This window comes from Oncorhynchus mykiss, chromosome 20 (assembly GCF_013265735.2).
Source record: "Oncorhynchus mykiss isolate Arlee chromosome 20, USDA_OmykA_1.1, whole genome shotgun sequence".
NCBI classification, from domain to species: Eukaryota; Metazoa; Chordata; class Actinopteri; order Salmoniformes; family Salmonidae; genus Oncorhynchus; species Oncorhynchus mykiss.
In genome coordinates this window covers 45,832,592-45,846,651 of record NC_048584.1, presented here as the reverse complement: position 1 = coordinate 45,846,651, position 14,060 = coordinate 45,832,592, and the positions used below count along the sequence as shown (strand labels likewise).

Sequence of the window (14,060 nt, the reverse complement as noted above, 5' to 3'; positions counted from 1 at the left end):
GACACCGTTTCGTTCCTCGCGGAGACGTGGGGGTGGCTCCTAACACGCTCCGATACCGTTTCGTTCCTCACGGAGACGTGGGGGTGGCTCCTAACACGCTCCGACATCGCGGCGACTTGGGGGTGGCTCCTAACACGCTCCGACTTCGGAGACTTGGGTGTGGTGTAGCACCAAACAACATTTTAGCCTGATTAGAATTCCCCCCAAAGGGTTTTTGTTTGTAGTAATAACTACCGCTACACAGTTAAAAACAGCTGGTAGCCTTTTCTCTATTTTAGCTGTTATGGGAGTGAATACATTGAAGCAGCATATTAAACTGGGATAATGTTGTAGGTTACACTGGCAAGTAGGCTAAGAATATTTGCCATGGCAAATTATTTATAAATCGTATTATTTCACATGGGAGAGATGAGGGAAGCTAAAAAGGCTAGCTTGCCGTTTTTAGTCAGCTAGCTAGCAAGCTGCTGGTGGACCAACAAACAGCCAACTGGCAGACACAAAACACGGTCATGTAAATCAAACCTAAACTTTCATTACATGTAGGCCAAACAAATTAAATATGCAATTGGTTTTCTTTCAAATTAGTTTACAGTGGTGATCTTTTCAACGTGATACATCTTTGCCTACCTCAAATAGGATACAAATAGGATACAACAACAGGAAATTCTCGATCACGTTGCTATTTGAAAGTCAAGAAATGCATGGACCCATGTCATGTTACCGAAAGGTGTCCCCTTCTCCAGAAACTCTATTGCCAAGCACACACTCATATGTAGATCAATGTGAAGAGGTCTGTACTACTACTGCTCCACTGTTCTACCTAGTCATTATTTGTACCCACCTGGTGTACCAAGTCTATTAGTCCCTGATTAGAGGGGAAGAGTGAAAACCAGCAGTGGAACTGGCTTGAGGTATAGATTTGAATTTGAGATGCCTAGTGGTTAGAGAAGCAGGCCAGCAACTGGATGGTTGCCGGTTCGAATCCCATGTCCGACCTGCACTAACATCTCCAAGGAAATGTGTGTGTGTTAATATATATCGGAGGGACATTGTACAGAAGACCAATTTCCGTCTCATATGGATCAGTAAAGGCTTCTTGTTCAGACCAGGAGCAACACCATGTGGGGGAAGGATCCCCCTCCTCCCAGAGTAAAGCCTTGTTCAGACCAGGAGCAACACCATGTGGGGGAAGGATCCCCCTCCTCCCAGAGTAAAGCCTTGTTCAGACCAGGAGCAACACCATGTGGGGGAAGGTGTTCTTATTCTCCATGGACTTTACACAGTCCCAGAACTTTTTTGAGTTTGTGTTGCAGGAAGCACATTTCTGCTTGAAAAAGCTAGCCTTGGCTTTTCTAACTGCCTGTGTATATTGGTTTCTAGCTTCCCTGAAAAGTTGCATATCATGGGGGCTGTTCGATGCTAATGCAGAACATCGTAAGATGTTTTTGTGTTGGTTAATATGGACTCTTTAGATCTAAATTGCTTTTGTTTTATTGATGAGTACTGAATTGCATTGCCTCTAAAGGCACATTTAAAAGTGTCCCATACAATAAGGGGATCTGCTGTACCTATGTTATGTCTGGAAAAGTCAGTTATAAATTCTTCTGTCCTGGTTCTAAACAATTTATCATCTAGTAGGCTTTGATTAAATGTCCAATATCCTCACCCACGTGGAAATTCTGTATTGTCCAATAAATTCTGTATTATCCAATAACATATTTAAAATAATCCATCTACCTTGAGAATCTGTTTGGACAATTTGCACATTTGAATCAAAATTATTGTTTTTTAAAACCATCACCCAGTTCTTTTTCCACAAAACTTCATCTAAAATTGTTGAATGAGTTTCCTGTAAACAATAGATATTATATTCCTTCTCTTTTAGCCAGGTAAATACTGATCGTCTTTTCTTATTATCTGCTAGGCCATTACAATTGTAACTGGCTATACTTATTTCACCACTTACCATAATGAGACAACTTTCAATTATATTTATCAAAATATATGTTTGTAAACGTACCATTAAACAGTAACATGATGATTGAGTGTCTATATAGCTGTACCTTGATCTTTGCATTTCTACTAAGTAAACCTCCAATTGGTCCCTACTATTCCACCCGCTAAAAGTCCTCCTCATCCCGAGTTGGTTTGTCATCCCAATGCCTGGCAGACCACCCTCAACCCCCTGTATCCCATAACCCATAACCGACTGGGATCCATCCTTTGAAAAGAGCACACAGTGCCATTTACCGAATTGAAGTAGATTAACTGCCAAATGCATTTCCATCGCCCTCACCTCGATTTGTATTATATATAGCTGTGGATCATCCTCTATTGTCCCTAACATCTTTTACTTCTTCGCAACAGTTGTGGGATACACACATACACCCACACACACTCAACCCATACCCCCACACAACCATAAGCTCACTTACTCAACAATTGCACCACCCCAGAGCCCAACTCAAGATAGGTCTTGATTTACAAATGTACTTGCAGTTGCAGCTGCACGAGAAGACCACACAAAAAAATAGGCAAAAAATAAGAGATTTTATTTACCATTGTCACATCCTAGATGATGGAGGTCAAATGTACACCTCTACCCTGAAACCCCTACAATACAGTCACCCGTATTGACCATATTCCCAAGCATCTCCATGCAGTCCGAATTTGATTCTGTGCCACTAGGGTCACATAATATACCCCCTCTCTGAATGTCCAAGTGTGACCCCCTCCCCATGGGTTACTGCAGCTAGTGTTGCCAGCACTGCCACTGCCTGGGTGCGGGCACCCCACCGGAATTCCCACCGGCTAGGTACAAGGTCATCAAGGTTCTCATTAGCAGCGTTGAGAATTTACGTGTGTAGTATGCTCTCCCTTTAGGGGGCTTTGGCTTTGCAGGACCAACCCTGCCAAGCAGGCTCAGAATCTTGAGGGGGCAGTGCTGCTCTTGGTCTCTGACCATCATTTGGCTGCATACAGACCGCTTACAGCAGGCCCATAAAACAGTTAGGGACTAGTAGAGGGGATCAATCCAATTGGCGATATAGTTATAGTGACCCAAGAAAAATTGTCCGATAGACCTATTCAGATAGCAGCCGATAAGACAGCTAACGATTAGCGGGCCGCAGATGGGCGTTCAGGTAACGTCGCGACGGAGGGGCCAGTTGGATAACTCCCTCGGGCAGATAAGATCGGTAGTCCAGTCGTGAAGGCCCGGTGGGGCTCCGCGTCGGCAGTAAAACGGGTCCGGATAGGTGATTGTAGCCCAAGAGTGGCTGATGGAACTCTTCAGCTTTCCTAGCTCATGTTTACAGCAGCTGCTTCTGCTAACTAAAAGGCTAGGAGGTATCACTTCTGAAGTGAATAAGAGTTCAAAGTTTATACCAAGTTGCCATACTTTTAAGCTCGTGCTATATTCTGTCTGGTATAGTCGAAATTCATCCTTTCGGCGTGTTGATCGTCATCTTCACATTGAACACTAATTTCGTTAGTTTATTATCTGAGCCCTTTTAGCGTCGTCGTCCTCATGTCCTCGGAACAGGAAGTTGCATTTTCGTCAACGTGTTTATATAGTGGTGAAAGAAGGGCTAAGTTTCATAGTTTACAACCAATGTCTGTTCACTTGGGTGGGGCCTCTGAGTGAGCAGAGTTTCTCTATGACAAACCGTTCTCTCATTTAAGAAGCTAAAATTACATTTAATCTTTTCACAAATAGTTTCATATTTAAACATTTAAAATTGCACAACAATTCCATGCAATTTGCACACACACAATATGATCTCAGATATGAAATTGTACATATTGACTGACCTTCATGTCTTAAAGTAATGATGGACTGTTGTTTCTCTTTGCTTATTTGAGCTGTTCTTGCAATAATATGGACTTGGTGTTTTACCAAATAGGGCTATCTTCTGTATACCACCCCTACCATGTCACAACAACTGATTGGCTCAAACATATTAAGAAACCAGTAATAACCATCAACTATAATAGTTAATATAACATTCCCAAGGGAGCCAAGGCCGCCGGAAAATGTTGGGAGCTATTTACCACTGTTGATTCCCAGCTTTAAGCACCAGCTGTCAGAGCAGCTCACTGCCCCTGTACATAGCCCATCTGTAAATATCCCATCCAACTATCTCATCCCCATAATGTTATTTATTTTGCTCCTTTGCACCCCAAGTATCTCTACTTGCAAACTCATATTCTGCACATCTATCACTCCAGTGTTTAATTGCTATATTGTAATTATTTCGCCACTATGGCTTATGTATTGCCTTACCTCCCTTATCCTACCACATTTGCACTCACTGTATATAGACTTTTTCTACTGTATGTTTTGTTTACTCCATGTGTAACTCTGTGTTGTTGTTTGTGTCGAACTGCTTTGCTTTATCTTGGCCAGGTCGCAGTTGTAAATGAGAACTTGTTCTCAACTAGCTTACCTGGTTAAATAAAGGTGAAATAAAATAAATAGAATTTTGAAGAATCTCATATTATACTACATGATTCCATGTGTTATTTCATAGTTGATGTCTTCACTATTATTCTACAAAGTAGAAAACTGTAAAAATGAAATAAAAACCTGTAATGAGTAGGTGAAATTTGACCTTTTCCCTTTTCCACATTTTGTTGCTAAAATGGATTAAATACAAAGAAAATCCTCCATCTGCAATTAAAGCGATAACAGGATTTTCAAATTCTTTGCAAATTAACAATACATTTTTTTCATAAGTTTTCACACCCTTTGCTATAAGACTAAACATTGAGCTCAGGTGCATCCTGTTTCCATTGATCTTCCTTGAGATGTTTCTACAACTTGATAGGAGTCCACCTGTGGTAAATTCAATTGATTGGACATGATTTAGGAAGGCAAACATCTGTCTATAAAAAGGTCCCACAGTTGACAGTGCATGTCAGAACAGATAAACCAAGCCATGAGGTCGAAGACAGGATTGTGTCGAGGCAAAGATCTGGGGAGGGTACCAAAAATATATATGCAGCATTGAAGGTTCCCAAGGACATAGTGGTCTCCATCATTCTTAAAAATGTAAGAAGTTTGGAACCACCAAGACTCTTCCTAGAGCTGGCTGCCCGGCCAAACTGAGCAATCAGGGGAGAAGGGCCTTGGTCAGGGAGGTGACCAAGAACCCGATGGTCGTACAGACAGAGCTCCAGAGTTCCTCTGTGTAGATGGGAGAACCTTCCAGAAGGATAACCATCTCTGCAGTACTCCACCAATCAAGCCTTTATCGTGGAGTGGCCAGACGGAAACAACCCCTCAGTAAAAGGCTCATTACAGCCTGCTTGGAGTTTACCAAAAGGCACCTAGAGGACTCAGACCATGAGAAACAAGATTCTCTTCTCTGATGAAACCAAGATTGAACTCATTGGCCTGAATACCAAGCATCACATCTAGAGGAGACCTGACACCATCCCTACAGTGAAGCGTGGTGGTGACAGCATCATGCTGTGGAGATGTTTTTTAGCAGCAGGGAGACTGGTCAGGATCGAGGGAAAGATGAACGGAGCAAAGTACAGAGAGATCCTTGATGAAAATCTGCTCCAGAGCGCTCAGGACCTCAGACTGGGGCAAAGGTTCACCATCCAACAGGACGATGACCCTAAGCACACAGCCAAGACAACACAGGAGTGGCTTCGGGTCAAGTCTATGAGTGTCCTTGAGTGGCCCAGCCAGAGCCTGGACTTGAACCCAATCGAACATTTTATTATTAATACATTTGTTTTCGCTTTGTCATTATGGGGTAGTGTGTGTAGATAGTTTTTTAAATAAATTTAATCCATTTTAGAATAAGGCTACTGTTACAAAATGTGGGAAAAGTCCAGGGGGCTGAATACTTTCCAGATGCACACACACCTACCTTCAAATTAGTCAATTCGGCAATTTCAGCCACACCCGTTACTGACAGGTGTATAAAATCGAGCACACAGCCATGCAATCTCCATAGACAAACATTGGCTGTAAAATGGCCTTACTGAAGAGCCCAGTGTCTTTAAAATGTGGCACCATCATAGGATGCCACAAGTCAGTATGTCAAATCTTGGCCCTGCTAGAGTTGCCCCGGTCAACTATAAGTGCTGTTATTAAGTGAAAGTGTAGGAGCATCAACGGCTCAGCTGCGAAGTGGTAGGCCACACAAGGTCACAGAACGGGAACGACGAGTGCTGAAGTGTGTACAACACTCACTAGAGTTCCAAACTGCCCCTGGACACAACGTCACCACAAGAACTGTTCGTCGGGAGCTTCATGAAATTGGTTTCCGTGGCCAAGCAGCCACACACAAGCCTAAGATCAGCATGCGCAATGCCAAGCGTCAGCTGTAAAGCTCACCGCCTTTGGACTCTGGAGCAGTGGAAATGAGTCACGCTTCACTATCTGGCAGTCCGACAGACAAATCTGGGTTTGTCAGATGCCAGGAGAACGCTACCTGCCCCAATGCATAGTGGCAACTGTAAAGTTTGGTGGAGGAGGAATAATGGTGGGGCAGTTTTTCATGGTTCGGGCCCCTTAGTTCCAGTGAAGGGAAATCTTAATGCTGCCGCATACAATGACATTCTAGACGATTCTGTGCTTCCACCTTTGTGGCAATAGTTTGGTGAAGGCCCTTTCCGGTTTCAGCATGACAATGCCCCCGTGCACAAAGCACAAATGCCCCTGTGCACAAAGCGAGGTCCATACAGAAGTGATTTGTCTAGATCAATGTGGAAGAACTTGACTGGCCTGCACAGAGCCCTGATCTCAACCCCATCAAACACCCTTGGGATGAATTTGAACGCTGACTGCGAGCCAGGCGTAATCGCCCAACATCAGTGCCTGACCTTACTAATGCTCTTAAGGGCTGAACGGAAGCAAGTTCCTGCAGCAATCTTCTAACATCTAATGGAACTCCTTCCCAGAAGAGTGGCGGCTGTAATAGCAGCAAAAGGGGGGACCAACTCCATATTAATGCCCATGATTTTGGAATGAGATATTCAACAAGCAGGTGCCCACAACCTTTTGGTCATGTAGTGTATTTGTAAAAATAAAATGCAACAGTTTAAAAGAGTTACATGTTACTTCCCGTTTCGTTCCGTTTAAGAAAAGTTTTGCAACAAAAATCGGCGTAATGAATACGCCCCAGGCGACCCAGCACGAGGGAGAGAGAGGGGGCAGGCAGAACCGTACGCATATGTCTTGGTCATCTGTCTTGCAAATTCACCAGTTAGCCTAAAGTTCCTCTTCCTTTGGTATTATTTAAATGACAACTTTCCCCAGGCCTTTATAGCCTGTTATCTAGTTAGGCTACAACACAGAAAATATGTTTTGTGATTTTAATGTGAAAAAACAAAAACATTGTTTTTCTGTTTTGAATTTTTCTTAACGTTAAGGATCGAAATGTTGATTAAAAGTTCACAGTTAAAGTGAGAGAAAGCTGAGCAGACATCGAGTACTCTTGTTCCTCTTTCCATTTTAGTTTGGAGATGTTTGACAGGCTTTGTTTATACACTTTCACTCAGTCTCTGTGTCCTTCCTGTCTTCACCTTCCAGTGTCTGCCAGTCACAAGCGTCAGAAGGAACAGCAGGCAGGTGGAGCAGCAAAGAAACCCAGGCCAAACAGAAAGAGCTCAGTGCCTCCCAAGAAGAACAACAGGAAAACTGGTAAGGACGAGTATGATATCCCTGTCTTTGACAGCACCCACTAGGTACTGAGGAATCTGTCCCTCTAGGGCATCTGGCCCTTTTTTTCTAGCTAGGCAAGTCAGTTAATTACAATTGGGGAATACTTTTACCAAAAGGCCTTCTGTGGGGACAGGGGCCTGGGATTACAAAATGAAAACAATATAAATATAGGACAAAACACACATCACAACAAGAGACAACACCACAAAAAGTGACCAGTAACACAACATAACAACATGGTATCAACACAACAACATGGTATCAACACAACAACATGGTATCAACACAACATAACAACATGGTAGCAACACAACATAACAACATGGTAGCAACACAAAACATGGTACAAACATTATTGGGCCCAGACAACAGCACAAAGGGCAAGAAGGTAGAGACAACAATACATCACACAAAGCAGCCACAACTGTCAGTAAGAGTGTTCATGACTGAGTCTTTGAATGAAGTGAGCGATCAAGGGATGTGTGTGCTTTGGGGAAGTGACTAGCAGAACGGGTGTTGTATGTGGAGGATGAGGGCTGCAGTAGGTAGCATTGGTGGCAAATCTGATGGCAGAATGGTAAAGAACATCTATCCACTCGAGAGCACCCTTACCTGCCAATCTATAAATTATATCTCTGTAATCTAGCATGGGTAGGATGGTCATCTGAATCAAGGTTAGTTTGGCAGCTGGGGTGAAAGAGGAGCGATTACGATAGAGAAAACCAAGTCTAGATTTAACTTTAGCCTGCAGCTTTGATATGTGCTGAGAGAAGGACAGTGCACCATCTAGCCATACTCCCAAGTACTTGTATGAGGTGACTACCTCAAGCTCTTAACCCTCAGAGGTAGTAATCACACCTGTAGGGAGAAGGGCATTCTTCCTACCAAACCACACAACCTTTGTTTTGGAGGTGTTCAGAACAAGGTTAAGGGTAGAGAAAGCTTGTTGGACACTAAGAAAGTTGTAGAGCATTTAACACAATATCCAGGGAGGGGCCAGCTGAGTTTTAGACTGTATCATCTGCATATAAATGGATGAGAGAGCTTCCTACTGCCTGAGCTATGTTGCTGTAAATTGAGAAGAGCGTGGGGCCTAGGATCGAGCCTTGGGGTACTCCCTTGGTGACAAGCAGTGGCTGACTTTATACACTGCACTCAGAGATGTAATTAGCAAACCAGGCCAAAGACCCCTCAGAGACACCAGTACTCCTTAGCTAGTCCACAAGAATGGAATGGTCTAAAACAAACAGCTTTGGCCAAGTCAATAAAAATAGCAGCACAACATCGCTTAGAATCAAGGGCAATGGTGACATCATTGAGGACCTAAGGTTGCAGTGACATCCATAACCAGATTGCATACCAGAGAGAACACTATAGACATCAAGAAAACCAGTCCGTTGATAAGTTTCTCCAACACTTTTGATAAACAGGGCAAAAGAGAAATAGGCCTATAACAGTTAGGATCAGCTTGATCTCCCCTTTAAATAAAGAACAAACTGTGACTGTCTTCAAAGCAATGGGAACCTCTCTAGAGAGGAGAAAAAGGTTGGAGATTAGTTTGCTGCCCCTATCGTCGCCAAGCCTAAAGGGTCTAAGCCATCTGACCAAGATGTTTTTTGGGGTCAAGTTTAAGGAGCTCCTTTAGCACCTCGGACTCAGTGACCACCTACAGGGAGAAACTTTGTTGCGGGGCAGGGGGAAAAAAAGAGGGAGAAGCGTCGGGGATAGTCGCTTTAGAATGGGTGGGAGAAGAGAAAATGTTGGACTGGAAGGAGGAATGGCTGAGTCAAATTGGAATCCTGACTTAATGAAATGGTGATTAGAACTCAGCCATGTGCTTCCGGTCAGTAACAACCACATCAACATTAAGAGACAATGGCAGCTGTGAGGAGGAGGGTTTATTCTCCAGGTCTTTAGCCGTTTTCCAGAACTTCTTGGAGATAGACCCACAGAGAGAAAACTGCTCCTTAAAGTAACTAACTTTGGCCATCCGGATAGCCTGAGTGCACTTATTTCTCATTTGCCTGAATGAGAGCCAGTCAGCCTGAGTATACTTGTGCCGAGCCTGTCGTCAAATGCAATTCTTGAGGTGGAGTAACTCTGCCACATCGCGGTCGAACCAGGGGCTGAAACAGTTTAATTCTCATTTTATTTATGGGGGTGTGTTTGTTAACAATACCACTGAAAATATAAAAAAAGAAGGTCCAAGCGTCTTCGACAGAGGGGATCTGATTCTATACCATTTTACAGAGGCCAGTTCATGAAGGAAGGCTTGCTCAAAGTTTTTTAGCAAGCGTCTATGACAAATCAGGACAACTTGTTTCACTGAGCAGCCATTACGAACACAGGCTGTAAAACAGTAATCCCCAAGGTCATTACAGAAAACACCAGAACTGATACCTATCAGGATCATTTGTGAGGATAACGTCGAGAAGAGTAGCGTTTTCTGGGTGTTGAGTCATACCTTGTGGGATTAGTAATAATCTGAGAAATATTTAGGGAGTCCTGTGGCTTTAGGACTTGGTCAGGTGGTGTAAGCATGTCCCAGTTTAGGTCACCTAGCAGGACAAATTCAGACTTAGTGTAAGGGGCCAGGAGAGGGCTTAGGGCAGGTAGGGTACAGGCCGGTGCTGATTGAGGACGATAGTATCCAGCAACATTCAACAAAGAGCAAAACTCAGCAAAAAATAAATATCCCTTTTTCAGGACCCTGTCTTTCAAAGATAATTAGTAAACATCCAAGTAACGTCACAGATCTTCATTGTAAAGGGTTTAAACACTGTTTCCCATGCGTGTTCAATGAACCATAAACAATTAATGAACAGTCGTTAAGACACTAACAGCTTACAGACGGTAGGCAAGTAGAAAGAGGCCTTTCTACTGACTCTGGAAAAACACCAAAAGAATGGGTCCCTGCTCATTTGCGTGAACATGCCTTAAGCATGCTGCAAGGAGGCATGAAGACTGCAGATATGTCCAGGGCAATAAATTGCCATGTCCTTCTGTGAGACGCCTAAGACAGCGCTACAGGGAGACGGGACGGACAGCTGATCGTCCTCGCAGTGGCAGACCACGTGTAACATCACATGCACAGGATCGGTACATCCGAACATCACACCTGCGGGACAGGTACAGGATGGCAACAACAACTGCCCGACTTACACCAGGAATGCACAATCCCTCCATTAGTGCTCAGACTGTCTGCAATAGACTGAGAGAGGCTGGACTGAGGGCTTGTAGGCCTGTTGTAAGACAGGTCCTCACCAGACATCACTGGCAACATCGTTGCCTATGGGCACAAACCCACCGTCGCTGGACTAGACAGGACTGGCAAAAAAGTGCCCTTCACTGACGAGTCGCGCTTTTGTTCACCGGGGGTGATGGTCGGATTCGCGTTTATTGTCGAAGGAATGAGCGTTACACCGAGGCCTGTACTCTGGAGGGGGATCGATTTGAAGGTGGAGGGTCTGTCATGGTCTGGGGCGGTGTGTCACAGCATCATCGGACTGAGCTTGTTGTCATTGCAGGCAATCTCAACGCTGTGTGTTACAGGGAAGACATCCTACTCCCTCATGTGGTACCATTCCTGCAGGCTCATCCTGACATGACCCTCCAGCATGACAATGCCACCAGCCATACTGCTCGTCCTCTGCGTGATCTCCTGCAAGACAGGAATGTCAGTGTTCTGCCATGGCCAGCAAAGAGCCCGTATCTCAATCCCATTGAGCACGTCTGAGACCTGTTGGATCGGAGGGTGAGGGCTAGGGCCATTCCCCCCAGAAACGTGCAGGTGCCTTGGTGGAAGAGTGGGATAACATCTCACAGCAAGAACTGGAAAATCTGGTGCAGTCCATGAGGAGATGCACTGCAGTACTTAATGCAGCTGTTGGCCACACCATATACTGACTGTTACTTTTGACCCCCCCCCCCCCCCCTCCCTCCCTCCCTTTGTTCAGGGACACATTATTCCATGTCTGTGGAAGTTGTTCAATTTATGACTCAGTTGTTGAATTTTATGTTAAGTTTGCTGAAAATAGACGCAGTTGGAGGTGAGAGGACGGTTATTTTTTTTGCTAATTTGAAACCCTAACCCTAAAGTTGAATGCTGAAAACCAGATAATCAAGTTGTTTGGGGACAGACTTGGAGACACCCGAGCACTGAAGGTGATCCCCCACCTTTGGAAGGTCTGTCTTGACAAAAAAAACGTTATAACCAGAAAGGTTAACATCGGTATTCAAAACACTTCCTTACGTCTCAGTAATGACCAACACATCTGGATTGGAGCTGTGAACCCACACTTTCAATTGATCCTTTTTAGGTAATACGCTTCTAGTGTTAAAGTGCAGAAAACCCAGACTTTTATGAGAGCAGAACTCAGTGAAGCAGATATAAGAGCACAAGTCAGAATTGGAGCTAGCAACAGTAGATGGAGGGTGTACATGCACATTTCCAGATATCATCAACAGTAATACAATCAAGGCACGGCAGAGGACAGGGAGTGCATCAGATGGCAACAAGATCATATTATACAGCAATTTCATCAGGTAACGTGAATACAAAGCCGGCGAGAGGTGGTTAGAATAGGATGGGAGGCCAAGAGTCTGTGTAACCAATAGAGTCATAGTCCCGAGTGTGGGAACAAACACTGTCCCACGGTCGGGTAAACAAGAAAGTTCATAGTCAACAAAGCATACAGGAGTCATGAGGCAAATAGCAAAATGCACAAGAAAAAAAATAAATATATAACGGGGCCATTTTAAGTTCAGTTTCTCACCCCAACAGTGCCTGTGTGCTGGAGGTGAGCGAAAGCTTGGGAGAGAGGAGGGAGTGTGCTGGAGGTACCTGTACCAGACAGGCCAGGGAGAGAGGGGTGAGTGTGGTGGGGGTACCTGTACCAGACAGGGGGAGACAGACCAGGGAGAGAGGGGGGGAGTGTGGTGGAGTTACCTGTACCAGACAGGGGGAGACAGACCAGGGAGAGAGGAGTGGGTGTGTTGGAGGTACCTGTACCAGACAGGGGGAGACAGACCAGGGAGAGAGGGGGGAGTGTGGTGGGGTACCTGTACCAGACAGGGGGAGACAGACCAGGCAGAGAGGGGTGAGTGTGGTGGACGTACCTGTACCAGACAGGGGGAGACAGACCAGGGAGAGAGGAGTGAGTGTGTTGGGGGTACCAGACAGGGGGAGACAGACCAGGGAGAGAGGAGTGAGTGTGTTGGAGGTACCTGTACCAGACAGGGGGAGACAGACCAGGGAGAGAGGGGGGAGTGTGGTGGAGGTACCTGTACCAGACAGGCCAGGGAGAGAGGGGTGAGTGTGGTGGGGGTACCTGTACCAGACAGGGGGAGACAGACCAGGGAGAGAGGGGGGAGTGTGGTGGAGGTACCTGTACCAGACAGGGGGAGACAGACCAGGGAGAGAGGGGGGAGTGTAGTGGAAGTACCTGTACCAGACAGGGGGAGACAGACCAGGGAGAGAGGGGGGAGTGTGGTGGAGGTACCTGTACCAGACAGGGGGAGACAGACCAGGGAGAGAGGAGGGAGTGTGTTGGAGGTACCTGTACCAGACAGGCCAGGGAGAGAGGGGTGAGTGTGGTGGGGGTACCTGTACCAGACAGGGGGAGACAGACCAGGGAGAGAGGGGGGGAGTGTGGTGGAGTTACCTGTACCAGACAGGGGAGACAGACCAGGGAGAGAGGAGGGAGTGTGTTGGAGGTACCTGTACCAGACAGGCCAGGGAGAGAGGGGTGAGTGTGGTGGGGGTACCTGTACCAGACAGGGGGAGACAGACCAGGGAGAGAGGGGGGGGAGTGTGGTGGAGTTACCTGTACCAGACAGGGGGAGACAGACCAGGGAGAGAGGAGTGAGTGTGTTGGAGGTACCTGTACCAGACAGGGGGGGACAGACCAGGGAGAGAAGAGTGAGTGTGTTGGAGGTACCTGTACCAGACAGGGGGAGACAGACCAGGGAGAGAGGAGTGAGTGTGTTGGAGGTACCTGTACCAGACAGGGGGAGACAGACCAGGGAGAGAGGGGGGAGTGTAGTGGAGGTACCTGTACCAGACAGGGGGAGACAGGCCAGGGAGAGAGGGGTGAGTGTGTTGGAGGTACCTGTACCAGACAGGGGGAGACAAACCAGGGAGAGAGGGGTGAGTGTGGTGGAGGTACCTGTACCAGACAGGGGGAGACAGACCAGGGAGAGAGGGGGGAGTGTAGTGGAGGTACCTGTACCAGACAGGGGGAGACAGACCAGGGAGAGAGGGGGGAGTGTGGTGGAGGTACCTGTACCAGACAGGGGGAGACAGACCAGGGAGAGAGGAGTGAGTGTGGTGGAGGTACCCGTACCAGACAGGGGGAGACAGACCAGGGAGAGAGGA

At 46.0% G+C, this 14,060-nt stretch overlaps 1 protein-coding gene across 1 annotated transcript in view; it reads left to right on the top strand.

The window, feature by feature from the left end:
* LOC110499571 (AT-rich interaction domain 4B) overlaps positions 1–14,060 on the top strand; it is a 192,398-nt gene that overhangs the window by 164,191 nt on the left and 14,147 nt on the right. The window contains exon 22 of the mRNA XM_036955574.1: positions 7,553–7,663. Coding sequence (XP_036811469.1) covers positions 7,553–7,663 — 111 coding nt within the window. The remainder of the gene's footprint in view (positions 1–7,552; positions 7,664–14,060) is intronic.